At 49.3% G+C, this 25,795-nt stretch overlaps 12 protein-coding genes across 12 annotated transcripts; 5 read left to right on the top strand and 7 right to left on the bottom strand.

The window, feature by feature from the left end:
* Positions 1–491: 491 nt before the first annotated feature.
* On the bottom strand, positions 492–3,284 carry AFUA_2G08110 (hexokinase family protein). Its single transcript, XM_750053.2, has 2 exons — positions 2,674–3,284; positions 492–2,615 (listed from the first exon to the last, which is right to left on the bottom strand). Exons 1-2 carry the CDS (start codon positions 3,150–3,152, stop codon positions 1,352–1,354), a joined length of 1,743 nt encoding a protein of 580 aa, XP_755146.1. The 5' UTR covers positions 3,153–3,284; the 3' UTR covers positions 492–1,351.
* A 636-nt stretch (positions 3,285–3,920) lies between these two features.
* On the bottom strand, positions 3,921–6,077 carry hxt8 (uncharacterized protein; the record flags this gene model as incomplete). The annotated part of the gene is made up of 11 exons (XM_077804117.1): positions 3,921–4,104; positions 4,167–4,272; positions 4,338–4,451; positions 4,536–4,675; positions 4,737–4,866; positions 4,920–4,929; positions 4,994–5,045; positions 5,092–5,520; positions 5,575–5,755; positions 5,815–5,899; positions 6,018–6,077. The coding sequence occupies 11 exons, from the start codon at positions 6,075–6,077 to the stop codon at positions 3,921–3,923; spliced, it is 1,491 nt and encodes a 496-aa protein (XP_077660280.1).
* A 145-nt stretch (positions 6,078–6,222) lies between these two features.
* Positions 6,223–8,399, bottom strand: AFUA_2G08130 (60S ribosomal protein eL42). The gene is made up of 5 exons (XM_077804118.1): positions 8,291–8,399; positions 7,710–7,802; positions 7,462–7,646; positions 6,646–7,391; positions 6,223–6,558 (listed from the first exon to the last, which is right to left on the bottom strand). Exons 1-4 carry the CDS (start codon positions 8,291–8,293, stop codon positions 7,352–7,354), a joined length of 321 nt encoding a protein of 106 aa, XP_077660281.1. The 5' UTR covers positions 8,294–8,399; the 3' UTR covers positions 6,223–6,558; positions 6,646–7,351.
* An 88-nt stretch (positions 8,400–8,487) lies between these two features.
* Positions 8,488–9,934, bottom strand: AFUA_2G08140 (uncharacterized protein). The gene is made up of 4 exons (XM_750056.3): positions 9,729–9,934; positions 9,571–9,647; positions 9,257–9,518; positions 8,488–9,206 (listed from the first exon to the last, which is right to left on the bottom strand). The coding sequence occupies exons 2-4, from the start codon at positions 9,631–9,633 to the stop codon at positions 8,554–8,556; spliced, it is 978 nt and encodes a 325-aa protein (XP_755149.2). The 5' UTR covers positions 9,634–9,647; positions 9,729–9,934; the 3' UTR covers positions 8,488–8,553.
* Positions 9,935–10,198: 264 nt separating this feature from the next.
* Positions 10,199–10,668, top strand: AFUA_2G08150 (NEDD8 family protein RUB1; the record flags this gene model as incomplete). Its single annotated transcript, XM_750058.1, has 3 exons — positions 10,199–10,267; positions 10,435–10,517; positions 10,578–10,668. The coding sequence occupies 3 exons, from the start codon at positions 10,199–10,201 to the stop codon at positions 10,666–10,668; spliced, it is 243 nt and encodes an 80-aa protein (XP_755151.1).
* Positions 10,669–11,286: 618 nt separating this feature from the next.
* Positions 11,287–13,193, bottom strand: AFUA_2G08170 (elongin A domain-containing protein; the record flags this gene model as incomplete). The annotated part of the gene is made up of 4 exons (XM_750059.2): positions 12,889–13,193; positions 12,544–12,824; positions 12,413–12,489; positions 11,287–12,342 (listed from the first exon to the last, which is right to left on the bottom strand). Exons 2-4 carry the CDS (start codon positions 12,599–12,601, stop codon positions 11,287–11,289), a joined length of 1,191 nt encoding a protein of 396 aa, XP_755152.1. The 5' UTR covers positions 12,602–12,824; positions 12,889–13,193.
* A 47-nt stretch (positions 13,194–13,240) lies between these two features.
* Positions 13,241–14,942, bottom strand: AFUA_2G08180 (flotillin domain protein; the record flags this gene model as incomplete). The annotated part of the gene is made up of 7 exons (XM_750060.1): positions 13,241–13,389; positions 13,443–13,670; positions 13,726–14,243; positions 14,298–14,343; positions 14,400–14,721; positions 14,786–14,885; positions 14,938–14,942. The coding sequence occupies 7 exons, from the start codon at positions 14,940–14,942 to the stop codon at positions 13,241–13,243; spliced, it is 1,368 nt and encodes a 455-aa protein (XP_755153.1).
* A 1,613-nt stretch (positions 14,943–16,555) lies between these two features.
* AFUA_2G08190 (putative tubulin-specific chaperone Rbl2) lies at positions 16,556–17,011 on the top strand (the record flags this gene model as incomplete). The annotated part of the gene is made up of 3 exons (XM_750061.1): positions 16,556–16,723; positions 16,766–16,858; positions 16,910–17,011. 3 exons carry the CDS (start codon positions 16,556–16,558, stop codon positions 17,009–17,011), a joined length of 363 nt encoding a protein of 120 aa, XP_755154.1.
* Positions 17,012–17,184: 173 nt separating this feature from the next.
* On the bottom strand, positions 17,185–18,384 carry AFUA_2G08210 (uncharacterized protein; the record flags this gene model as incomplete). Its single annotated transcript, XM_750062.2, has 2 exons — positions 18,217–18,384; positions 17,185–18,161 (listed from the first exon to the last, which is right to left on the bottom strand). Exons 1-2 carry the CDS (start codon positions 18,251–18,253, stop codon positions 17,185–17,187), a joined length of 1,014 nt encoding a protein of 337 aa, XP_755155.1. The 5' UTR covers positions 18,254–18,384.
* A 396-nt stretch (positions 18,385–18,780) lies between these two features.
* Positions 18,781–19,986, top strand: AFUA_2G08220 (uncharacterized protein; the record flags this gene model as incomplete). The annotated part of the gene is made up of 1 exon (XM_077804119.1): positions 18,781–19,986. One exon carries the CDS (start codon positions 18,781–18,783, stop codon positions 19,984–19,986), a length of 1,206 nt encoding a protein of 401 aa, XP_077660282.1.
* Positions 19,987–21,184: 1,198 nt separating this feature from the next.
* AFUA_2G08230 (putative MFS transporter) lies at positions 21,185–22,969 on the top strand (the record flags this gene model as incomplete). Its single annotated transcript, XM_750064.1, has 3 exons — positions 21,185–22,013; positions 22,068–22,323; positions 22,393–22,969. 3 exons carry the CDS (start codon positions 21,185–21,187, stop codon positions 22,967–22,969), a joined length of 1,662 nt encoding a protein of 553 aa, XP_755157.1.
* A 244-nt stretch (positions 22,970–23,213) lies between these two features.
* On the top strand, positions 23,214–25,765 carry AFUA_2G08240 (putative C6 transcription factor; the record flags this gene model as incomplete). Its single annotated transcript, XM_750065.2, has 4 exons — positions 23,214–23,528; positions 23,579–23,676; positions 23,744–24,458; positions 24,512–25,765. Exons 1-4 carry the CDS (start codon positions 23,415–23,417, stop codon positions 25,763–25,765), a joined length of 2,181 nt encoding a protein of 726 aa, XP_755158.1. The 5' UTR covers positions 23,214–23,414.
* Positions 25,766–25,795: the final 30 nt, after the last annotated feature.

Genomic DNA, 25,795 nt, shown 5'->3' on the forward strand with positions numbered 1-25,795 from the left:
TTCTTTTTGGCATCTCGACAGAGGACTCTTTCATCAGTTTATCATACAATAACCAAAGTTCAATCGCAGTAGCCAATACCACTATGATCTCCTCTAATTTTGCCCATCACGGCTACATCGCTTATTGCCCCTCGTTTGCTGTAATCTTGACGACCAGCAGACTTTGGTTTAGAACTTGCAGGAGGCCGTAAAGATTATACTTGTCTCATCTCCTGTTCATGCCTGAAACAAAACACAAGTAAAATGTGTATCGGTGAGTCTACATTCTCAGAGTACCCCTCTTCTTGGGATAATATATCGACCATCATTCCTTATTCGCTCGCAAGGCTTTCGGGTCCCTTTCAGACAATGCATTCCATGATCAAACAAAAGTATGATTGCCGTAGTCTACCAGTCACACGCAGACTCGGTTGAGCTCTCAGACATTCCATGTCTTCAATCGGCAGTCTTCTAGAAGACATTCTCATGGTGGGGTACTCCACCCCTGCCTTGGCGAGCGACTTTTCTGGAACAAGTTCTCTACCCTACATATTTAAATTCCTAAGGTAGGGCTGCAGTCTGAGCCCAGTGCCCATGTCACGGCTGTTCCCTTGCCACTCTGCTAGTGGCTATGCTTGTAAATTGAGGAGTCGTTTTTCAGAGCTCCAAGAATATCTCCGGGGTACTTGTGGAATATATGGTGCCTGCTAATCCTCTAATGGCTTTTGGTAATCCTCGTTGCGAAATGCATGGGTCAGCGATATGCAATGTATATATTACACAGTCGCTAAGGCTTGAGGGTCTGCTCCCTTTTCATCCCGCATTATTCCATACTGGGTGTATCTGGTGTAATGGACTGAATTTCTGACGAAGCCTGGAATACTGAGCATAGAACTCACTGGATAACGTCTATTCGCGAGGCTCCTCCCCATCTCCCCTCATTTCAAATAAACCCTCAAACCTTTCCAGCCTCTGACCTTTAGTCTCCGGCATCAAATAAGAGAACTGCTGCGGAAACGATGGTAGCAAAGCCGTAGTTTGCTACGTTCTAGCAATGGAGAGGATGGCGAAATGAGCATCAACTAAGGGGTTGCTCGGTGGCCGTAGGCAAACTGTGCAATCAGTGGCGTGATTTGACTATGCACCTATGTTGCCAACTCGAGTCTAACCCGGGGAGAAAGTTGGAGAAGGGGGGGAAATTCGATGGGCATGACGAACAATATCGGAGCTTGCTGTGCGATTTGACCTTCGAATACCCCGTCTGTGTAAGCATGTTATAATCATATGTGCGGTAATGGATTAGGGATGCTCGGAGAGAAGCAACTGATGAATTATTCTGGTATAAGTATAGCGTAGCTCAGTCTTATATGGCTCAGGATTGATTTCTGGGCGAGGCTTCATTATCCGCAGTTTTCGGGTCGCCATGAGAAGTATTCTCTTTCTGTAACGAGGAACCAATGATTTCCCCAATCTCTCCTGAGGCTGTTCCTGCTAGAACCCCGATTCCAATTATTCCCCCATCGCTGACCTCGCGAAGGAAAACGCTTCTACCTCCTTCCTGTGGTCCTGCACATAAAATGAGCCGATCGATATATCTCTGAACAGTCTCCTTATAATGGGGATAGTGTTGGATGACGCCCCCCGAGACAGCTACGGCCAGTTCTTCTGGTCCGTTTCTCCAGCCTGATTTGGACGAAAACCTACTGTGTAAATCATATGGTTCAGTACCCTTTGGTGCAATATGCGCATGCTGATCGATCTTGGCGCTTAGAGAATCCGGACTCCGCAGCTGTATCTCCCGAGTGCAGGCGAGAAGGCCAACAACCGCAGCAGCCACCAAAGAAGCAGCTCGGTCCTGCACTGCCGATGCAATGGCACGAACATCACCTGCTAAGTTAGGCGTCCAACGCCAACTGCTCGTGGGGGGAGGTGGTAAACGCTTTGATAGATCGCTTGCTAGGCGTTCATTGGAGTAATTGGACGCCACAAAGAGGGAGAGAAAATCTGTTGTGAGAGAATATTCCTTGACTAGTTTTAGGGGCAGCGCAGACCGCGCCATGCCTAGGGATCGATTGAACCAGTCGTAGCAGATGATTCGGACCAATTCACCGATATATCGCCCACCGACCATATACTCGAATGGTTGAAACCCTGGTCGCTGGGAATGCATATCCAGCTCCGTATCCCACGAAGTTGTGATACCAAGCTCATGCAACGGAGCAGCCGCACTAGAAAGTGTCCATTCAGTAGAAACTAGCGTTTCTAGCGCATCAGGCTCCCTAGCACGGATATGACGAGTCTTTAACTCATGCAGATCAGTAATTCTAAAAGGAACAGTAGCATTACAGCCGGCGCCTACGATCAGCCCCATGACCACGCGCGTGTTGGGCAAAGAAGGTATAAAGTATGCCAGAGAGGCGAGAGTCGCCACGGTATCGTTGGTCATGACTGCGATTCTTAACGAAGGCAGACAGTACAGCTTCCGTTTCTTAGCTGGCATTGGTCCCTGGTGCTCATCAAGGCGACGGGTGTGACGTTCATATCCACTTAGCAACGCCTGGCGAAGATTCAGGTCTGAATTCAAGGCAAACCCTTTTCCCGTCGGCATTAAGACGGCTTCATCTAGAGATTTCTGCCTGTCATATCTAATTAGATATATGGTGCATTGGACCAGACGGAGGGATGATCATATACTTGACAGGAAAACAGAGAGAAATGCCTGTAATCAACTCACAGGGCATCTTCTCACTCGGATTGGCGAGGCCATCCGCCACCACTTCAGCGATACAGTCACCAATCCAAGTGAACAGATCCGGGGCGTGATCTCGTCGCAAGTGCTCTTCAATAGGCCATGCCTTCTCCAGTGTTCGCCTTACGCGTGAGTGGCCCTCGACCTGCTGATCTCCCAACAGGTCGATAAAGGCGATTCTTAGATACGATAGACCAACATAGACCGCTAGATAGCGGCCCGTTTCGTGCCCTGTGGGGAGACATGTGATTGCTGTGGGGAAAAACTCGTCTAATGAGGTTGAAGCTAACTTCTGATATGACAAAGAGAGGCGATAAGATAGCTTATATAGCGTATCGACTTCTGTATGAAGTGGCCGAAGGAATTCCTTCAGATCCGAACATGTTCTTGGGTTTGCTGGGATACGAGGGTTAGGCCTTGGCATGGTGTCTGGCACGATGTATGTCTGCAAGTCTCAATCAAACAATCATATGACTGCTGCCTCCAGTAGATAGCGTGACGAAAACCAGGGCGTGGAGGCGTCAAGAGGTACCTCCAAGTCCCGCGTGCCTGGTCTAGCGCCTGGTCAGGGGATGGTAGTTATGATATGCCAGATCGATATTACTAATCAATGGTATGTAAATACTTACTTTATACGAAGTACGTAGTATCGATTCTATTAATAATCTCCAGGCTGTAACTCATAATTTATCAGCAGACCCGTGAGTCTATTATCGAGTTCTTTTGTATTTGGCCGATCGCTTGGTCAGTCACACCGAGATTTGTGTTCAGTGTTTGCATCGTGGCTGATGATCGTCCAGGAGTTGCATTTACAAATGTCCATAGCTTTGTATTCCCGGTGGTAGGCATTGCCCCATATGGTGCCCATCTTCGGGTTGGTTTCTGGCCGCATGCAGGAAGTTGGCGTAGTCAGTTCGAGGTATAACGGAGACTGTTGCCTGCGGGTGTATTGTTGGGAGTTACGAGGACGTTTACTGGGACTTGCCGCATCTCAAGCCTCACGAGGCCCTTATGGAACTGCCAGCCGTTGACGGAACCGTTGTGCATATACACTGGTGAGACTCTATCAATCCGAGTCAGAAATACGCGAAGAGCGTGCAGCGAGCACTTTCATAATTAACATCCTCTACTTCGTGGACACGTACATCATTCACAACAGACCATCGAACATGATCACCATGAAACATCAAGATTAGACTGAACCATCTCTTCCAGCTACAGCCACCTCAATTTGCTGAGAGTTGGGCTTCACCTTCTTCACATCCTCATCCTCATCCTCGTCGTTCTCGCCTTGCTGATCACCCTGATCCTCAGGTAGAATCACCTTATCACCAAAAGACGCAGCAATCTCCTCAAGAGTCTTCTGCTTCGTCTCACTAGCAGTACATCAGTACATCTCCAAGAGATAACAACCGCCAGTAAGAAATGCATCACTCACGGGAAATAGAAATAAGCCACCACGAAAAAGAATGCCGTGCACGCCACGAAAACATAGTAGTAGTTCTCGTGGATGTTCGCAAATGCACTGGGTCCTGCTTCGGTGACTGCACATTCGGATAATCTTAGCTCCATTGCCATGTACCCAGCGGGGAGAGTCGAGGGAACAGACCTGCTACATTGACAATGAAATGCGACGCGGCCGCTAGCCCCATTACTTTACTTCGCAGCGCGATGGGGAGGACCTCGGCGCCGTAGAGCCAGGTTGTGCTGTTCAGCATGCCGTCTGGGAGCCCTTAGTCCAGTTCTTCCTTTCTTGCGTTCTGGGCATGATAATTGGGGGCTTAGGAAAGGGAGAGAAAGGACGTACAATATATCACGACAAACATGTAGATACCCAATATGGCGAAACCCTTACCGACGCGGTTATTTGTGTTCTGGAATTCGCGTTGCATGACCGCGGCGTAGATTTCGATGAGGATTATGCCGCCTAGGCCGGTGAGGATCATTCTGTGACGCAGATGTGGATTAGCTTAGGTTACGAGGAGACTTGGATAGCAGAGGTAGTTACTTTCGGCGTCCCCATTGGTCAGTAAGGTACTTGGTTGTGAGGCAGTTTGTGAGGAAGGCGACTGTGCCGTAGACGGCGGCTAAGGCCAGGATGGTGCGCGAGTCGATACCAAGGGATTTGTAGAGGATTGCTTTGATGTGGTTAGTTCCGGCTGAGGAAGTCAGGTCAGGCAGGGTGTTTCACTTTGGTAGTACTAGACGCATGCCATTGTTAGTTGAGTCTCCAATGGTTTGGGGCAAATGACATCACAGACATACCTGGATGACATTCACGCCAGTCAGACTAGTCATCGTCTGCACGGCAATCGAGCTACGTCCATCAGCTGAAGCATCTTTATTTGACCAGTATCACTTACACCAACACACGATGCCGGAACAGCCGAAAGATCTCCCGGTAGGAAGTGATCTCCCGCTCCTTCTCGTACTTAATCTGCGCGAGCATAAGCTCAAACTCTCGATGCACATCGTCCGAGCGGAGATCCCTCCGGATCCGCACGAACTCGCTGCGCGCCTGCTCGATCTTGCCTTTGCGGATCAGATGCCGCGGCGAGTTGGGCATGAATGTGACCAGTCCAGCGAACATGATCACGCCCCAGGGGATCTGGATGCCCAGCGGCAGTCGCCATTGCACGGGCCCATAGGGCGCAAAGCTACAGGCGAAGCCCACCCAGTTCGATGCCATGGTTCCAAACGAGATTCCGCAACCTGAGATACCTCCTATGAGGCCTCGATGGCGCGGGGCCGAGATTTCGCTGAGGTAGATGGGTACAGTGGCTACCATTCCTCTGTAACTGAGTGAGTAGAGGACCCTACGCGGAGCCATGGGAAAATCTTCTTACCCAACAGCATATCCAGCAAGGGCACGACCGGCCAGGAACATCCCAATGTTGATTGATGCTGTTTGGATAACGGTGCCGATCGTCACGACCACACACATCAGGGCCATGAACCGAAGTCGGCCCAGTCTATCGCCGATAGCGGTTTGCGTGAGGGCGCCGACTGCCTCGCCGGCGATGTAAACTGCGACGACCTGGCAGCGTCAGATTGCATTCTGAATATTCCGACGATTCGAAGCATACCGCCCCGGTGAGGCCAGCCGACGGGTGGCCCATATAGTTGATCCAGCTTCCATGGGCAATAGCTGACAGAATACGCGGTTAGCCCCTTGCAATATATCCAGTCGAGTAGCGCAACCCCTGCTCACTTGTTGTGGCTATTCCCGTATCAAAGCCCTGATCTGCGATTAGCACAGCTAACTTGCCCATATTCATCAGACACATACAAAAAGAAAAGTCCCGATGGCCGCAAAAAGGGCGATACTCAAAGTATACCACTCCGTCATTTTGCACAATCTAAGTTTCACAAAGTCCACAAGGATGTTTGGAGGTGCAAGATGCAGGACGACAGTCTGCCGTACAGGTGCAGATCCTCAGCATCCACCGCCATTTATACATCAACCTCCATCGATATCAAAACAGGCAATAGATTGGCGGGTATATGCTGTCCGGCAGCAAGCCGAGGGTGTGTAACTATCAGTCCCACTCGGAGGATGGCCGAGACGAAGACCCCCATGGGGTCGCTCAATCTGGGGTAGATAGTACCGAGCTTCGTGCGTTTGAACTTCATATTCTCTTTGTTCAGCAAAGATCAGCAAGAATGGACAACGTGGGGATATCTGTCATTCGTGGGGGTTCCATTGATCGCGGTTACTCCGCATCGAGTAGACCAATGGAAGTCGTGCAATGGCTGGGCTAGAGATGAAGGACGTCACTCGCAAAGTAAACGAATTCATGCTTTTTGAAGTTTATCTAGAGCTATTACCCCTAATATGCGTCAAAGATAATGGTCAGCAAAGATAGCAGTGTAAGGGAGCAGCTGAACTGTGATGAAGGCGGGGTGGGGATAATGACCAGTCCTACTTGATAGCAGAGAAGATGGACTTGTTGTCTTCTTTTGGATAACTTCACGATACTAAATTCCGAACTTGAATGCGCATATCGAGTCGGACAAAGTCCGTCGGTGATTGGGGTGCGTTCGTAGTTCCCGGTGATTTGATAACTACTCTTCATTTTCTTAGTTGTCCTTCTGTCCTAATCTGGCAAATGGACGCTTCATTATGGCTGATAACGAGAAGATGCATAGAATGAAGATAAATACCCAAGGACGCAAGTACCGTTCTGGTCACGTAGTTCGCGCTCACTGAAGCCAACAAGTTAGACCCGATGGAAGCGGTCACGATTCCTTCTCCAATTCTGCGGTCCAGACACAAGTATTCAGGTACGACTCACATGAGAGGCTGTATGGTCGTTTTGCCTGATAGTATGATCTTGTCAGAGGTTCTCAAGAGGTAGTTGCTTCGGGACTTGACAAAGACCAGACAATTGGCAAAGCGCATTTCCAAAAAACAATGCAAAAGTAGAGAAGCTAACGCGATGGTCTACATGGAACACAGGAGAAATTTCGTGAAGAGACTCATAATCTAGGAGTCATATTATCATTTTGTAAATATGAATTCCTATTTCATTTTTTCCATTGCCAATGTCATATGCCCTCCGCCGGAGTAGTAGACCGGTCTGCAATGCACGAAACCCAGAGCCGAACAAGGAAATCGCAAATTTAGAAAACAAGAGCAGCACCCTTGGTCTTCTTGTCACCACTAAATAGCAAAAAGCGTCCGTTAGTATATGCATGGACCACGTATCGCCACATTCGCGGACTCAACATACCCCAACTCGAAGTGCTTGCAACGCTTCAGAGCGAGCTGCTTCTTGGTCTTGCAGGCAGTGCACTCAAGACGCAGGACGATCTTCTTGGTGGTCTTAGCCTTCTTGTGGAAGACGGGCTTGGTCTGACCACCGTAACCGCTCTGCTTGCGGTCGTAACGACGCTTACCCTGGGCGAACAGGGAGGCCTAATAGATCCATCATCAGTGCCTGTGCCAACTCATCTACCGTGGTGTGTAGGTTATGTTCACCTTGCCAGCCTTGTACTGGGTGACCTTGTGCTGGGTGTGCTTGCGGCACTCCTTGGACTTGCAGTACGTCCGGCGAGTTTTGGGAACGTTCACCTAGAGCGCAAGAGCTATCAGCAACTGTCCGCTACAATCTAACAACTTCTTGTGCTGCCTGTTTCCATGTCCCATTTATCGGAGAATCCGATCCAACTCAGTAGAGGTTATCGTGGGAAGAGATTCAGATCACTGGCAAGGACTATGTCACAAGTTCTTCCGGCGAGCGAATTTTCGTGGTTATTTTCTGTGTTTGATGCGCGGAGTCTTTCGTTGCAGGGGCGTCCGGTCCTGATCGCATTGAATATTCCATATTTTCTCCTCGAACACTTGACGTATGAAGATAGTTCAAGTTCTCATATCCGAGCGAATTTATCGTGGTTGCGATCGATAGCATTTTCGTCCTATTTTTCCTTTGCCCGCAACTTCACCGTCCTCGACCCGAAAATATCTCGTTTCATCGCCAAGTACCGAGTTCTCGACAGAACTTCTCCGAATTTCCAGAATGGAAACAGCATGCGAGAAAGAAAAACACAGATGAGTCTTACCATTTTGACAGTTTTTGCCGGATCGTGAAGAGTGTTGGTCGTTGGTAGTCTCTTGTCGGAGAGGGAGCAAGTCGGACTGTACGTGGGTTGTGGGATTTCGTTCGCTTAGGGCCCTATTTCCGGTGGGCACTAACCGCTTTGGGTGTACGCGCCAAGACTGCGTTCCTGCCGCAGGCATTATCTCCGTCATTGCCATCATAATTATCAGATCGCCCTATCAACTGTGGATTCTTTGTGATTAAATTGAGCAGCTCTCTTGTCTACTAATTCCGAAGTCCAATCTCATGCGTGTATCCTTTCCCGACAAGAACTTTCTCCCCCTCTCCATACCAACTTGGACCCTTGCAGAGTTCTAACCCCGTCTCTTCTCCCACGATCCACTCTGCTCCGGCGGATACTGTCCGATTCTCTCCAGGCCAGTGCTTTGCTTGAATTTCATGGTTGATTTGTTCGATCTTGTCTACCAAGGCCGCAACGCGGTCACAATCATACACCGGTTCTCCACCTGAGCCAAACTTCTCAAGCAAAAATCCGTCATGTGTGATGAACCTCGCAATCGTGATATGCGCTGAGGGTACTAGGTACCTAGCCTTGGGTTGTAATCCCGTAGCTGCCACCCCAGCATACAGATCTCGTCGCAAATGATGATACGTATAGTTGTCATCGTCCACGGAGCGACTCCATCGTGATGGCTCTCCAGCTGCAGGGACGAAGCTAAGAGCCATGGCTGAGGCGTCAAAGCTGACAACAGGTTTGACCAGCCGTGCCCGGTGGTTGAAGGTGTAGTTGACCAAACCCGGAATCACACCACTCTGCTCTAGATGAGACACGAAAGAGTCGACCTCCAAAGGAGTCCGGGAACTGGCTATCTCAAGGACTGTCGTATGTAGGAAGTCTGGTGGTGTAAGCCAAATGTCTACCAACGGTTAGTCATATCGTGGAAGGCTGAAGCTATTGAGAGCTCACTTGGCACAACGCTCTGGATTTCGTTTTGAATCTCAGCAATCAGGTCCTTTATATGCTGTGGCGGTCGTGCGTAAAAGTTGAGATTGTTCCTATGATCAATGAAAGGTGTCTGGCCCTCATGGCTGGGTATAGTCGTTTGTACATGTAGCTTCTTCAGGATTTCGTCAACCTGCCATCCTGGAAAGTCCGGGCTGAGCAGGTGAGCCTTGGACTTTGCATTCCTTGTAGACCGGTGCGCTTCATATTGAGTTTGAATCTTGGCCTATTCAGGTCAACAACGGTCTATAATTCCAGATGAGGCTGTGGACAATTACCGGGTTGCCTTGACACCTGAAGATCAATTCGTCAAAGGGGTTTTGGGGTGGATCTTGTGCCATCTTGGAAAAAATGTCTTTTTAATATTGTTGTCAATAATTGAAATTCAAGTAGATCTTGGTATTGGTATCTGTGCCAAAAATAGCAAAATATATACCTGCATCAATTCACAATCGGCTACTCCTGCATGTATACAGAGTAGAGGCCAGACATATCAACTCTGCCTGTGTAGCTTAAACAATAATATATGAAGGACACCATACACCAACATGAATCCCATGCTAAAAAACTGTTCTTGAAACAGACTCTCAGCTACTTAGGGACGTCCTGTTAGGCTACCTCCAACACCAAAATCCCCTTCATTTACTGCCCCACCGATAACCCCGCTACGGCGAAGCCTTCCGTCACCATCATTTCCGATCAACCACCATCATCTCACTACCCTTGTTCGTCTCATTACAATTATCTTCGTTTTAGTGCAATAACAGCTACTACCTGCTTTCATCTTCAAGTTCTTAGCCGCATATCACCGACAAAACCTCAAAATGTTGATCAAGTGAGTGATCACTGCAAGCGACTGGCTGATCAATCGTGCCTGGCCACGCGAGACCTAGCCTATGCTAACCGATGATTTACTTTAGAGTCCGTACCCTTACCGGCAAGGAAATCGAACTGGACATCGAGCCTGATTACAAGGTACATACCTAGTTGTTGCATGTTCCGCGTCCCTTTGCTGTGGTCCCTGCCACTGTGTGACTCCGCGTTATCCAACAACATCGTCTGCGCCGTGGACGGAACAGAAGAAGACCTGCAGACAGCATACGGAAGGATCTTGCGAAAGCATATACTGAGACTTGTATCAGGTGTCCCGGATAAAGGAGCGCGTCGAAGAGAAGGAGGGTATCCCCCCCGTTCAACAACGACTGATTTTCGGTGGAAAGCAAATGTATGTCGTGTTAATATGAAATGCGTTGGTGCAATAAGGCTGACGATGTTCGCACCGAAGGGCCGACGACAAGACCGCTGCAGAATATAACTTAGAAGGTGGCGCGACGCTGCATCTTGTCCTTGCTCTGCGTGGTGGCTGCGACGCTTAATGGATGCCTTCAATACGGTTGATGTCATGAAAATTTACACGAATAGATTATGAGCTGGAGCTGTGTCACACGTGGATCATAAAGCGAGGAGGGCTCCAGGACGACATATGAAGTTTTGCTCGTACTATACCCGAGTTCTGTTGAGCAGGAGGAAGCAACTGAGAATTTGCTGGGACGAACAAAATGGAAGAACATTTAATCCTAAACGTCGCGCACAGTTCCTGCGCACCAGGTGCTGAATGATGTCTTCTTTTTAAAGCCTAGACGTCATCAAGGAAAGTGTGGCAATCCCTTGGCCACTCGCTCTGAAAGATGGATTGATTCCTGATTCTAAGCTTTAACTAGATCGTGTCATGCATCATCATGCTGTAGAGAGAAGTGTCCACGCTGTACTATATTTGCACCGATCCCATCCAACACCATACAGATAATGGCTAAATCGCGGGATGACCAAACAAAATTCAGTGATGAAAAATAAAAAGTTGGCCAATGTTGCCAACGCATAGAAATGATAAGCCTTGATGAATGTCAAAAATTTCAAATGAAGGTATCCAGATATCCAAAGCTATGCCTCGCCCATAAATAGTCATCTCTGAACCATAAACAATATGCACATCTTCAATTGACCTTTCTTTTCTTTGGCTGGATGAACAAACTTGGCGCCGGTCTCTTCCGCATGACTGCGCGCGGTGGTTGAGCAGGAGGAACCCCTGAGTTGTCGGGGTCGGGAATCGCCTCCGCCAGAGATGAGTTGGCGCTCTCAGCAGTGGCCGTCTCATTCGTACCCTGTAACCGGCCCGCGGGGGGGGAATGAGACGATCCTTGAGTCGAGGATGAAGAGAAAGGATCCTTCAAGCTTTTGCTTGCGGTCATTGTTGATGACCGGTATGGCACGGGAGCCGGAGCCAGCGAGTTTCCAGAAGACTTTGGGGTCGACGAGCCCGACTGCTTCCCTGAAGTTAACGCTCGGAGTCTCGCTTCTCTTTCGCGCAACGACGGGCTGACAACAGAATGGCCAGGCCCTTCAGGGGGCCGAGTGCTCTGCAACCTCGATCGCCCGGGTGCAACTAAATTTGGATGGCCGTTGCGCCGAGGAACAACCGGCTCGGGCGGTCGTCGGTGCTCCTCAATCAGAGAAAGGGGAGCCTGTTTAACCCGACTGGCTCTGTTGTTTAATTGCTTGGTTGGTACGGCCAGTACAGGGTTTCTCTTCGTCAGGCTGAAGATGCTGCTCTTCTTCTTCTCCGGTCGAGGAAGCTGTGGTCGCTCATACGACCAGACAGGTGCGCCCAGCGGATCAGAAGAACCCATGCCGCCCCTTGGAGAAGCAAACCTTGGAGTAAGTCCTCCCATCTTCCTGTCAAACGAAGCATACCGTTGCTTCGTTGTTGGCCTTTCTCGAGGCAGTGGAATAATCCGTCGATCCGTGACGAACTTAGCGCTGTGTTTGGCACGCTCGGAGTTGATGCCATCGAGAGCCATCTTGAGTTTCTCTGCATCCTCCTCGACTGCTTTTTGGACACGTTGCTGGAGGTCGCAGTATACATCATACCAGCAATCGGGCCGTTCAGGCAGGTCGTATTCGTCCCATCTTGGTATATCCCTTTTAATGAAATCAAGCCAGAGTTCGGCATCATCTTCCATGATATGAGGCGAAAGCAACTCTATAGATCTCTACCATAGCGCACGCAGTCAAGCGTCAGCAGACCGATCCAACTATATGTAGACAGGAGCTACCACTCACGAGTTTCTCGGGGCTCTCGATCTTGAGAAGAAACGGACGAGCAAGCGAATAAGGAACATTGCCAATGTCGTTTAAATCTAGAAATACTGTCAGAAAGTGTTCAGTATGGGTATATCGCACTTGAAACTGACATTTGACGTTTCTAATGGCAGTCGAGGTGCAGAGCTGTAAAAGCGATGGTGGCGGCATTATCCTGGATGTGATGGAAGGCTAGATAAGAACAAAGACGATTGCATGAAGAAGGTAGAGAAAATTGAGAATCCGGAGGTATTGAACGAGATATAGATAAAAGGACACCAAAGCATATATACCAACCGCCAATAGTCAATCATCCCCATAGTATTCATGTACTCGGGCTGAACAAGAGATGAGAATGTGCAACTGCCGATGACAATGGCTGAAGACGGATGATCTGTGTCACATGATCCTATTGGTTGATTATTAGTTTACCAAGCAAGCACAATGAAGATACCTACCAGAAGTAACCATCCTGTCAATCGGTCATTATTCATTGAGAGCTAGTCTGTCTACTATAATAGGTTGATAAACATTGAACGCGACGGTCCTTGCAATATGTTGGGATTCTTGATTCACGGCGGAGGTCTGAATATATTAGTGGAACCGTCGCATGGCATATGTCGCAAGATACTTTTGACGCAGGGAGAGCAAGAATTGCCTATTGAAATGAATACATATTTAATTAAAATGCGAATTACGACGCTATAGGTAAGGTCAAGAATGTTAAGAACAAAGGAACAGCAGCGACATGCGACGTTCTATAAAGCAACTTCCAAACAGCCCCAGTTCATCAAGTTTCTAGTCTAAGTGTTACTGACTTTGCTGACCGGAAGGCATCTGAGCCAACCAAGTGGGCGGTGAAATGCCAGTTTGATCATGGATTGTGCTGAAAAGAGGTGGAAGGCTCTGCATGATATCCCTGATTGGACCCATCGTGTCATTGGAGCTGGACGCATTCCCTGGAGGGATGTTACAATGCCATCTTCGGGAGGAACGTTTCGTTATCACTCACCAGTGTTCCATGTAGTGATCCTGGGGTTAAGACCTTGTATAGCGAGACCGTTTGCTTGAGCCAACTTCTCGTAAGCGCCTGTCTCCAACATCCTATACTGCAGGAAAGCCTGAGGGCCACCGAGAACATCGACGAGCGCGCCATATGCTTTGGCCATCTCTATAATTCCTTCTGCCTCGCGCTTCTGCCGGTAAAAAGCGGTGTCTGCCTCTTTGCTCTGGCGATAATCTGACCTCATCAGCGCAAATGAAAGAGGAAAGGAAACATAGGTTCAGAGACGTACAGGTTGCGTCAGCTTCCATCTTTCGTTTGTATAGCTGGGCATCTGCAGCATTTTGTTCCGTATAGAAGGAAGCATCTGCTTTTTCTTGAGAAGACTCGCGTGCGACCTTGCTTTTCGTAACCTCCACGGCTCGTAGGCGTTCGAGCTCTGTTTCTGCACGCTTAGACTCAACCTGCTTTTGCAGCTCTGCGTCTCTCATTTCTGCTTGGCGTTGGGCCGAAATTTTGGCAAGTCGAACGCTATTATCGAGCTCAGTCTGACGGTTCATGAGTTCAGAGTCAGCCTTGGCCTTTTCGGCCTTCCGCTTTGTCTCCAAAACTGCAGTGTCGGCATCGATCTTCGAGATCTCCTGTTTTGCTCGTCCTTTCTTTTCGGCCTCACCGATTTCTCCCCTCATTCGTGCCTCAGCCACATCGATCTTGGCCTGATTGAGGGCTCCTTCATGCGCTTTACGGCTAAGGAAGGCGAAATACTCGCTGCCCGGCGTATCTTGAAGCTCCTTCACGTTGGCGTTATAACTATGAAATGATATAAGCCACAATGCTAACAAAAGGGCAATGTGCCAAACGTACATTTTCAGTCCAAATTGCTGAAGCTCGCTCTGAACGTTTCGAATGACTATTCGGTATCACGTTAGTAGGTTCTAAGATCGGAACTCAGTGACAACCACGGACCCTTTGTCTTGAAAATTTGTCTCTCTTTGAATATCTCTTCCATGGTCATGCTGGAGACGATGACACGGTTTTCGCCTTCAATGATCCCCTTGACAATGTCTTGGACATGATCTCGTCTTGTTGGGTCCGTCAAATCTTTGGTCTTAGTAAAATTAGCCTCGGAGGTGCTGCCGGACAGAAGCAGCGCGTATTTTTTCAGGGCCTCGGCTTCATTATCTGGGCCGATTGTAAAGACCGCAGGCAGCGAGAACTGCAGCTTTTCAGTAGTCATGGCTTGGAGGTTAAGAGAGAAGTCGAAAGGCGCGACAGAGATTCTTGTACACCTGATGGGGACACCGAGAAGTTAGCTACTTCAAGACCTTAACCGATGCTTAAGGAATACATACTCGCTGCCATGGCATGACAATGGCTTTCTTGCATATCCGTATATCGTCGATCCCAGCACCCGTAAGTACGAGATACTCGTTCGGTCGAGAGATCGCGTATCTGGAGAAGATGAGCATTTCTGCTACGAGTGGGAACTATCGTCTCAACATACCGCATCTTGGGAACTGTCCACAGAGAATATCATGAAGATCGAGGTGCCAGGAGATACGGGAGACAAGCAGACTTTGAACTGTGAACAATACTGATATGATCAAATATTCTTGGATATGGGGAAAGCATTGCGATCGGGAAGTAGGCTTATATACCTTTCAAATGCCCACTGAGCTCTAAGGACCCTCCCAGTAAGCCTTGCCAGGCTTGTACTATAGGTGCCCATGTCCAAAAGGGTCTGCAGTCGACCGAGGTTTGAGCTCCATCTGTTGACTTCATTACGGAATTTTGGTGCGAAAAGCCATAGAGTAACCTGTATCATTCGTATGTCTCCCAAGCCAGCCACCGCCACGCCTGTGAAAGTATACCTCAGTGAAGAGTAGGTACCAAACAAGATCCGTAGTATACAGTGGCATGTCAAAAGTCTGAATCCAGTGTATTACTACTATTTAGTCTCTGATATTCTATCCATAGATTTGAATCTGTCAGTACCTCCCTCAATAGTAATAACATTATGGCATCTCAAAGAGAATTATCTCCACTTATACATGTATTTATCTGTGAGCTCCATAATATTGGATTGAGTCATTAGATTCAAATCTGCATATAAAACATTCTAGTTGTCTAATCTGGCCTAGCGGCTAATACACTGGATTCAAATTTTTGACATGCAACTGTACCTTTTTATCATGGGGCCATATATTTTCCCTAGGCTGTGGCTGTGTTCGCGGACGGTTATCGTTTTGCTCATCTATAATGACCTCGTCGTGGACGAACAACGGATCGGGCAACGTCTTGGCCAAATGCAGAAGGCTATGGTATCTGAACGCCTGCACGTGGGTACGAAGGTAGGTGCATCTAAACGTGCTTATTAGCGGAGATGTGGACTGGAGGTGACTCGAGGCAGACTGAGCCTCCTCGAAGTGTCTGCTATAACAAACACAACGTCAGGTCAGAGCTGATGACACGAGTCTATAGGGCTTCAATTCTAGCAGAAGCAATTGCATTTTGATCTTGCGGTAACACGGCTTTGCCTGTATGAAGCGTCACCAGGCTCTCACTGCGGGCAGCCAACGACGTTGAAAAGGTGATATTGTTTCCAAATGTTTACAAATGGATCACACGTGATTTCCCCCTAAACAAACACTGCAAACTAGCTCCCTTGATAGCATCATAACGATGGAGGGGCATGGGAAGACGACAATTAATTCTGGAATACCCTACCTTCTACAGCTGAACTAAGCTGTATCACCGAGCTAATTTTTGAGCCGCGGGAAACATATCTTTATCAGGCGCAAATAATTAGGTAGAAGGTATGCTGACCTCGTTCGTGATATTTGCATGACCCCATCTACGGAATTTTGAGCCATACATTTCAAGACACCCTCGACAGCGGGCGCACCATTGCACTTTGGACCGGGCAAAAGGCTGGCTCCCTGCCTTTCAATGGTTATACATGAGTTGTCTACGGACTTATGCGTTGTAGCTCTTGCACATGTTGAGCACCTGAGAAGCAATTACTTGCATGACATCATCTGAGATATAATTGCCCGCCTGGTTCAGTGAACGCTATGGTTAGTTGCTAGATTACTGACAAGTTATGTAGCCAAATCGTCAACATGGCACCACGCTCCCAACTAGAAATTGCTACATCATCTGTTGAACGTCTGGTGAAGGAGGAGGCCTCGTACCACCGCGAGCTCCAACAGCAGACGGAAAGAATCCAAAAGCTAGAGTCTCAAGAGCCTGGCGAGGATGAGAATCGAGAATACATGCTGAAGCAGGAGGTGGGTCTCATGAGAATAAAGGCATCTCCTCAATTCTGACAGATGCAGCGCCTTGCACTTGAAGAGACCAAGAAGGTTTTGCCCAGTTTGAAACAGAAGATCGATGAAGCTGTAGCAAAACTTGAGAGCCTTCTTGTGAGTCGTCCGTGTGATTTCGGCAATGTGACTATTACTGACTTTCGATAGGCCGAGGAGGGAAAGAAAGGCCCTGAGAGCAATGTAGAACAGATCACTGCTGGCAAGGAGGCCATCGCAAAGGCTAAGACGGCTAAAAGGGAGATTGCCTAGATGCGATGAGTACGGATTCTTCCAATGCATTTGTTTTCGAGATTGTGCTGCCTCCATCGGTAGGACTGAACTGACCAGCCAGGAACATTTGGTGTATAATAAGACAATTTTGACGAAAATGAAAACGCCTCCAGTCTAAGTCCATGCTATATGACCCCAACTTCTTCCTAGACTCACGTAGTGTCCATCCTGTCGGCAGTTTTATCATCCGGTTCAGCCTCTCCTTCCTCTAATTCGTCAGGGTGCTCTGACCCATCCTCTCCGGTTACTTCACCTTCGTTCATGTTGGTATCCTCTTGGTCCGCGGTGGACACGTTTCGTAAGGGAGACGCTGCCCCTGTTGTCGCAGAAATTCTCTCTGCGTGCAAACCGGCTGAAGGTCGGCCCGCTTCATCCTGGCTGTGCTGAGAGGGAGTGATGGTATCGGACTCTGGTCGAGGTGTATTGGCTCCGCTAGATTTGCCTTTCGAAGGAACGTCCCCTTCATCTCCATCTTCGCCTTCTTGCATGCCTTCTCTGCGCTCCACCTCCTCCTTCTCATCCCGAATGAGGCGCCGAAGCTGCATGCCCTCTTCTACAATGCGGCCAAACTGTTCTCGCCGCTCGGCCCATGTCTTGGCATATTCCTTGCTTTCATTCTCGAGATCTGCAATTTCTGCTTGGAGCTTCTGTAGGTTCGCCTGCTGATCTTCGCGTGGCTTCAGAAGCCTGTTGCTTGTGATTTTCTCCGCCAGCTCGTCATAGCTTTTTCGTAATGCTAGTAGCCGTTGAGCTTCCTCAAGTTGCACCCGTAGTTCTGCTGTGTTTTCGCGAACGGCCTGCATTGTGGATAAAATCCGAAGCTTTTCGGCGGCATACCGCTCGCGTTCTCGCTCGTTGCTCGTAAGGAGAAATTGAATGCGCGCGATGCTGCCTTCAAAAGAAGCAAAATCTAGAGTCACATCCTCGCGGAAATTGCGCCATTCATCCAGCTTTTTCTGCTTCTCAGCTTCGGCTGCTGCTGTAGCGTTCTCCTCTGTTTCGTCGGGCGGTGGGGTAGGAAGGATTGTCGCATTGGAAATCACGAGTGAGCTTGGATTAAGGAGTCGTTTCGATATACGCTTGAAGGGTTTTTCTTCGACATTCAAAAGACGTAACTTGTGTAGGTTATCTGGATGCCAGATTTAGTGTGGATGGCAATGAGCTTGAGGAACGATGACACCAACCTTCCTCCGGTTGATCAAGCAAGCCGTACGACGCCATCCTGTTGAATATTGTAGTGGAAAGCTGTGATCAGTATTGATTGCAACAAAATTAACCACAGTCGAAGATTTTCCAGCTCGTGGCTATGAAGGTGGTACAGGAACGGCCGTGTGAGCGGTTGGAGAACCAGCTAAAAGCGGCACAAGTTGATCTCTCAGCATGCGCCCGGTGTTGTGGTTCACCACGCAGTCTCCGTATCGGCATTTCCAAACTGCCCCAGAGGTACTTCTGGGCGAAAACAACGGCTTACTAGCGCTCTTCTTGCGTGTACTATATGCCAGATAAGCATGCTATCGCAGTGATGCCAAATTCTACATGTGTCATTTTCTTGATCAAACGTACAAGCTCCCAGTGATCGGATAGAAAGGAGTGCCTTCGTGTGTGGACAATGCTCAGAGCAATTGGTATGGCCTTCCAGCAAGTGTTTCGCCTCAACAACGTCCAGATGCACCACTGATGGAATACGATACGTGCGACCACATACCTGGCCCGGCGTTTCAGTGTAGGTGACCGCTGTCATGACGGAGATGTACTCGGGGCTCCATGTGGGCCAACGATTCGCCTCGCTGGAAGAATTCAAGTCAGTTGTGCGAAGTATATCAGTCAGACAGCACTGGGAACTTCGGGTGACCCGAAGCAACAAGAAAAGCGTCGTCATAGGGTGCCGATCGTCTGCCAATTGCTACTTCCGCGTTGTTTGCCGTGCAAACAAAAACGAGACTTACATAACAAGCCTTCAGGATAGCCATAGCTGTCGACGGCATGCTGCATCCCCAGGAACAACTCCAGCCCGGTCCGAGGCTTCGCATGTGCGCTTCCTACTCAACGAGATACCAAAGTTGTTTGACTTGAGTCACAAGATCAAGGGACAAGATGTTGTGGATGCGGTCAAGCGGTATCATGGATATGACATATCCATAAGACAAGCGCACCGAGCGCTCACCAAATTACAACCAAGGCTACCACATCACCAGATTGAGGAACCACGGGATCGCGGTCTGAATGGGGATGACCAACCGGGGCCCCAAGTTCCTGCGACGCCGTCAGTCAATGGCTCAGTTTACAGTGCCATTTCCGAGCAAAGATGGATTTCCGACAATGTTCATCAGTCAGGATTCCTGGTAAAACGACCTGTCGAGCTGACAGCTGGCCCAAGTCACGAATCTCCACAACCAGCAGAGCTTGCTCGCGATGCTGTGCAGCCACAGATCCCTTCACAACGTCCACAGCCAGTGCATGGCTCATCCCAAGTACAACTTCCTTCCGGGGCACAACCACAGGAGCAGATTGCGCTCAATGATGGGCTGCGCACGTCTGATGAGCAACAGTCAGATTACATACTATCGGCACCTACAGTGCTGTCTGCACCACAACAGGGGCCGTCTCAATCACCCCAACAGCCACGCGGTAGTGGACATCCTTCTGCGCCACAGATGATCTTGACCAGTTTCAAGATCGAGTTTACCTGTACTGCTTGTGGAGCTTTGAATCAAAGCTTTATCCCATATCAGGGGAATATAACTGGTGGGGCGTACTTGCCTTCAAACAACGTAATCAACCATGGTCCTGTCGGCAGACCTACAAGTTCTTCAATGCACTCAGGTGCTAGCGGTGTTGAACGTGTGGCCCAGAATAATGAATATGTGGAAGCTCCTTCAGTCAACGCACGAGGCATACAGCCGTTATGGCAGCCGGGGAGTGTTCCTGTTTCAATTCCGCCCACACATACGTGACCATGTCTGAGGAAATCTACCAGACTGCTGAAAACCTAAAATTCTCTCAAAGATGATTCTCGGACCGTATTTCTGTCCGAGCGCCTACTCTACAGCTCCTTGAATCTGGACCTCAAAGTTGACACTCTGAACCTCGAATTTGTCAAGAACTTATGGCTTCTGCCGGCCAGACCGGAACTCAAGACAGAATCCATGCATCCTGCTTCCTGTATCTCAATGAAAGCCCTGTTGCATACGAGGGGTCATGAATGACGATGGAGATTTGCAGGCCTCGGTCCTGTGGAGACTCTGACGCGGTTACTCTGTTTCCGCGACATGACTTTGTTGCGAAAATCTCACAACTATACCTAAAAGGTGAGATAAGCCACCGTATATATGCATCATCACAAACATTCGCTTATGATTGAGACAACGGGCGTACACTTTGACGGAAAAATACTTGGTGTGCCGCGTGATGTACATAGATATAAGGCCCTCCGTTGTCGCAAAGCTTCAATAATGTGTCCGAGCTGTCTAATTGTGGCCGTGGACCAAATACAGAAATGTCTCCATCCACTGAGCAATGCCAAGCAGCTCTTCTAATTGAGACGCCCTACTCCATACGTTATTCGATTCATTTTTAGGCCCAAATCGCTCTGCGGAATTCGGCACTAATTCCATCGGACGTCCGAAGGAACTAACGGCAAATGCCGACAACAAGTCTCCACGTCCGTCCTCAGTGTGCACCAACAAACATTCAATCTATGATGCGGAATTGGTCCGGTCTGCCAATCTCCAGTCGATATGTACCTGAAATTGTCCTATTTTGACACCGACTATGACTCTGTCGGGAAAACTCCGACACTGATGGGGGATAACGGGCCCCTCTGCCTGAATTGGGCTGTGACTGTCATGAGAGGTCACTCTTGATCGACCGTCAATTGGACAGTGCGATGAAGAAATTTCATCTTTGTACATGCCAACTCACTGTTGAAATGGTATCACCGGTGGTTACTCCCTGTGCAAAGCGCCGAAATCGATGTACATATCTGACTTGTCCGCCATAAAGTGTTTGACCAAAATCCTGCTGCAAACTTGCGCTCGGTAGAAAACCTTTCTCAAGACGCAGCTTATGGTCTGGAGTACATTACCTACTTTCAATTGTCAATAGCGGAACGATTTATTGACACCACAAGCTAGGCCACAAAGGCGCCCAAACATGAGTCGACAGCAGGCGGCGGAAAAGGCCCTGCATGACCAGATGAACATCCTACCAATAGTACAGTTATTGGTAGTCTTCGCTGGTCTTGCTGTATCTCTCCTCATCACGTTTGTGGATCAAAATGGCATCAGCGTTACTCTTCCGACAATTGCCAAAGACCTCAATGCAGAAAATACCATTTCCTGGGCGGGTACCTCGTCGCTGATCGCAAATACAATGTTTAGTGTGCTTTACGGACGTCTCTCTGATATCTTTGGTCGGAAGATTGTTTACTTATCAGCACTCGCCCTGCTGTGCATCGCTGATTTGCTCTGTGGCCTCTCACAGAATGCGGCAATGTTTTACGTCTTTCGAGGCCTTGCTGGTATTGCAGGAGGTGGCGTCGGTTCGCTGACTATGATCATCGTATCTGATATTGTGACCCTTGAAAACAGAGGAAAGTATCAAGGGATCTTAGGAGCATCGCTGGGACTGGGTAATGTGATCGGCCCGTTTATTGCAGGAGCTTTCATCATGCATTCCACTTGGCGAGGGCTCTTTTGGCTCATATCTCCGCTCGCAGCATGCTCCATGGTCGTTGGCGTTTTTCTGATCCCGAATAACGCCTGTAAAGTTGGCGTGCGGGAGAACGTGAGCAAGATCGACTTTTACGGCATCATTGCCTCATCCATTGGGATCATCTTTTTGCTTATACCCATATCAGGTGGTGGCTCCTACTTCCAGTGGAATTCTGCAATGGTGATCAGTATGCTTGTTATTGGAGCGTGCTCATTGGTCGCGTTTGTCTTCATCGAGTGGAAAGTGGCCTCCCTGCCGATGCTTCCAGGTGCGTTACAACTCGTGCCGTTTGTTAATTCAAGAGGAGCTGACCTGTGGACAGTGGTATTCTTCAAGAACAAAGTCTTATGTGCTTTATTCTTACAGAGCTTTCTCCTTGGCGCTGTGTATCAATCGTATCTCTATTATCTGCCATTGTACTATCAAAACGCACGAGGGTGGTCTCCCATAGTTTCTGCCGCTATGACTGCTCCCATGGTCGGTTGCCAGGCACTTGCTTCCATTGCATCTGGGCAATATATTTCTCGAACCAAACGGTACGGAGAGGTGATATGGGCTGGTTTCGGCCTGTGGACTCTGTGAGTTTCCCTCGACACTAGAGACTTTTTCTAAGCGTGGATTTTAACCCGTCGGCTTCAATCATCTAGAGGTGCTGGTCTGATGCTGCTTTTCAATAGCCACACGCATCGCGCAGTGATCGTTGTCGTTGTCGCTATTACTGGTATCGGTATCGGATGGACTTTTCAGCCAACTCTGATCGCTTTTCAAGCCCATTGTACCAAGTCCCATCGAGCGGTAGTAATCTCAAATCGAAATTTCTTCCGTTGCCTCGGAGGTGCTTGTGGACTTGCCGTCTCCGCTGCTATCTTGCAAGCAACACTCCGATCAAACCTACCAAATGGATACCGGTACCTGGCTCACTCGACGTACTCTCTTCCCCCGCAGTCGGACATATCCGCTTCGGATTGGTCTCAGATACTTGATGCGTATGCAAAGGCTTCAAGGGGCGTCTTCATTTTACAAGTGCCTCTGATTGGATTGTGTTTCGCAGCTTGTCTCTTCATCCGCGACCGTGGCCTCGAACGGCCAAAGGAACCAGGGGAGGAGGAGAAAGAAGAACGGAACACTGCACAACAGAAGTCAGATGACGAAGCACCTCCGAGTGAGCCTCCTGAGAAGTTCGACAAGGGTCCTAATCATGGAGCGGAGTGCAGGGGGAGTTGATAGGCCAACATGGCTGGGATGGGAGTATTCAAGGGTTGCATCATACAGTGCAGTGATCTTTAGATGGCTTTGACCTCAGCTTTAAGCTTTAATTGTTCTTAATAGCAGCATTAGGGGCGTTTGTTGAAATCCAGTTATCAGGTACCATTTTTAGCTGTACATAGAAATTTGACGAGATTGACTTCTCATCTTATGATTTGCGATCATTGAGCATATTCACACACTTAATAAGCATATCAACTATCATCCTTCTTCAAGCAACCAGTTGACTAGGAGAATGGACCCTACCCCGATCCGATCCAGCTACCACGTCTTGGCATCGTCCACAGTCTTTTGACGACTTCGTCAACTTGGCGAGCATCCACCTGACATCAAACTTAATCCAGATCCAGAGCTGTTATTCAGGCAGCATCAGAGAAGATGTCTATCTGCATAATCTGTGAAGATGGATATACCTCAGCAAGTATCAAACTCAGACGAGCCTTTCCCCTCAAAAGATCATAACCCCCGAAAGCGCGTAAGAACGTCGTGTACGCGGTGCAAAACTAGGAAGCAGAAGGTCAGCCGTTGTCTACTACGTTTGGTCTATCATCAAGCTGAGTGATATAGTGCGATAATGATTATCCGGCCTGTTCCAACTGCCGCAAAGCTGGGGCTTCGTGCGATAAATTGACAGTTCTTCGACAGGAGAGTGGTCAATCGAACGAGTGAGTCATTTGTTCCGATCACCATCTCTCTCTGACGATAATTATTCGGAGCACTAATCTCATAAAGCTATACACGCACGCTGGAAGAACGCATTGCTTATCTTGAATCCCAGCTGGAAGCGAGATCACTAGGCAACAATGCCAGCAGCAACACCGATCATCCAGTTGCAGCACTTTTATCTCCTCAGAAGCACGAGGCCGTCCCTACGTCTGCTTCAAACTTGAACCACAACACCGTTGGGGAGCTTGTTGGCTTCCTTGCGCTCAACTCTGCAGAAGCCCCCGCCTATGTAGGCTCAAGCTCCGGGCTCTCACTGGCCGCCAACCTCAGCGAAATGGTTCAGGCAACTGTTTGGAACCAAGTTCTCGCGCCATCTCATATCCACCAGGTCTCTACAGGCGGTAGTAGTGGGTCTGCCACTGGTCAGGCGGTCACTTCCACAGGTCTGCCTCCTCAACCGTCCGGCGGGAGTCAGAATGCCCCTGACCATCCACGACCGCGGCGCATGGAGGACCTGCTGGTAAAAAGTACCGAACCGCCGAACGATGAGATGGGAACGCGGATTTTACGTGCGTATCTGACCAGACTGCATGTGCGCTATCCATTCCTTGATCGTGCGGAGTTGTGGAAGCTCCATGGAGCGCGATGGCGGTTGGCCAAAGCCAATCAGGAAGCGCTCACCAAGGCTGAGAGATTTGGTCTGTTTAAGTTGTACCTGGTGTACGCGATTGGGGCGACAACGATTCAGCTCAGCGAGAAATACACATACGTGCCTCCAGAGGTATGTCTACCGCAGCCTTTTTCTCTCGTCAAGGTTAGACTGACCTTGTTTAGCGGTACTACATCACTGCTCTACAGCAGGTTCCTTCTATGTGTGAAGTACGGTCCATCGAAAATATAGAGGCTATGGCTCTTCTGGTGGTATATCACCTTCGCTCAGCATCGAGCCATGGCCTCTGGTATATAATCGGGCTCGCCATGCGCACGGCCATTGATCTCGGCCTGCACAGGAAGGCAAACGAGATCAATCTGGACCCATGGACCGCGCAGATGCGGCGACGGCTTTTCTGGACAATCTACTACCTCGAGCGGGTCATCTCGATGTCTCTTGGTCGACCCTTTAGCATTGCAGACCGTCAGATTGATCTGCCCCTGCCGGTGGACGTGGATGACGACGTCCAAGACCCCGCTATACTGACCGCCCCTCCCCGGACAGACAGGATTACTTCCCTAACGTTCGCGATCTACTTGTTTGAGCTTCGTCGGATCGACTCGAGAATCCAGCACAAGATCTACCGCGCGGACAGGCCACTACATACGCTCCGCTCCAAGATGGACCGCCTCTTCATCGAGCTGGAAGAGTGGAAGAGATCTGCCTTGCAGCGTTTTAGCGGATCGGACCTGGACTACCCGATGCTGCACTACAACCGTGCTCTTCGACTTCTCATTCAGCCATTCCTGCCCTCCCTGCCCCTCTCGGATCCCTACTACCACATCTGCCTTCGTGCAGCTGGTGATATCTGCCAGACCCACAAGCGGCTCCACCAGACGCTCGAGTACGGCCATTCCTTCCTCGCTGTCCAGACGGTCTTCATGGCCGGTATCACTCTATTGTACGCCCTGTGGACGCACACTGACCAGGTGTGGTCCGTGCAGATGAGCAACGACATCCGCGCCTGCTCGACCGTCCTCTTCGTCATGGGCGAACGAGCAACGTGGGTAAAGAAGTACCGCGACGCGTTCGAGATGCTCGCCAACGCCGCCATGGAGAAACTCGAGGGCAACAGCGAGGCGGCTAAAAAGGTCGGTATGGCGGAGCTGATGACCGCGCAGCATGGTGGTGCAAACCCCAACCTCCGAAGTACCACGCCTGGCACGTTCACGGAGTACCCGGCAACTAATCCCAACACAGCGGGGCCGGCGAATGCCCCTGATCAAGATCATGGAGTGCGGATGGCATTCCAACTTGCTCCGTGGATCGATCTTGAGGAGGATTGTCCGTTTTGGATGCCGGACTTTGAAACTCTTGAGGGGTTTTCTGGGAGCATCTGGGGAGGTGATACTATTGCGCCCTTTGATCCCCATTAGCTTCCTGGTGGTAAAAGACCCAGTGATATA

Source organism: Aspergillus fumigatus, chromosome 2, assembly GCF_000002655.1.
Source record: "Aspergillus fumigatus Af293 chromosome 2, whole genome shotgun sequence".
Classification (NCBI taxonomy): domain Eukaryota; kingdom Fungi; phylum Ascomycota; class Eurotiomycetes; order Eurotiales; family Aspergillaceae; genus Aspergillus; species Aspergillus fumigatus.

Excerpts from the sequence above, each read along its gene's own strand:
- AFUA_2G08110 (XM_750053.2), bottom strand. The coding sequence starts at position 3,152 with ATGCCAAGGCCTAACCCTCGTATCCCAGCAAACCCAAGAACATGTTCG. Across the intron at positions 2,616-2,673 it reads TCTCTCTGTTTTCCTGTCAA|GCAGAAATCTCTAGATGAAG; the intron begins GTATATGATCAT and ends TAGATATGACAG.
- AFUA_2G08130 (XM_077804118.1), bottom strand. Across the intron at positions 7,647-7,709 it reads CCCAGTACAAGGCTGGCAAG|GCCTCCCTGTTCGCCCAGGG; the intron begins GTGAACATAACC and ends TGGATCTATTAG. Across the intron at positions 7,392-7,461 it reads TGCAAGCACTTCGAGTTGGG|TGGTGACAAGAAGACCAAGG; the intron begins GTATGTTGAGTC and ends TTTGCTATTTAG.
- AFUA_2G08140 (XM_750056.3), bottom strand. The coding sequence starts at position 9,633 with ATGGCACAAGATCCACCCCAAAACCCCTTTGACGAATTGATCTTCAGG. Across the intron at positions 9,519-9,570 it reads TCAGGTGTCAAGGCAACCCG|GCCAAGATTCAAACTCAATA; the intron begins GTAATTGTCCAC and ends TGACCTGAATAG. Across the intron at positions 9,207-9,256 it reads AATCCAGAGCGTTGTGCCAA|ACATTTGGCTTACACCACCA; the intron begins GTGAGCTCTCAA and ends AACCGTTGGTAG.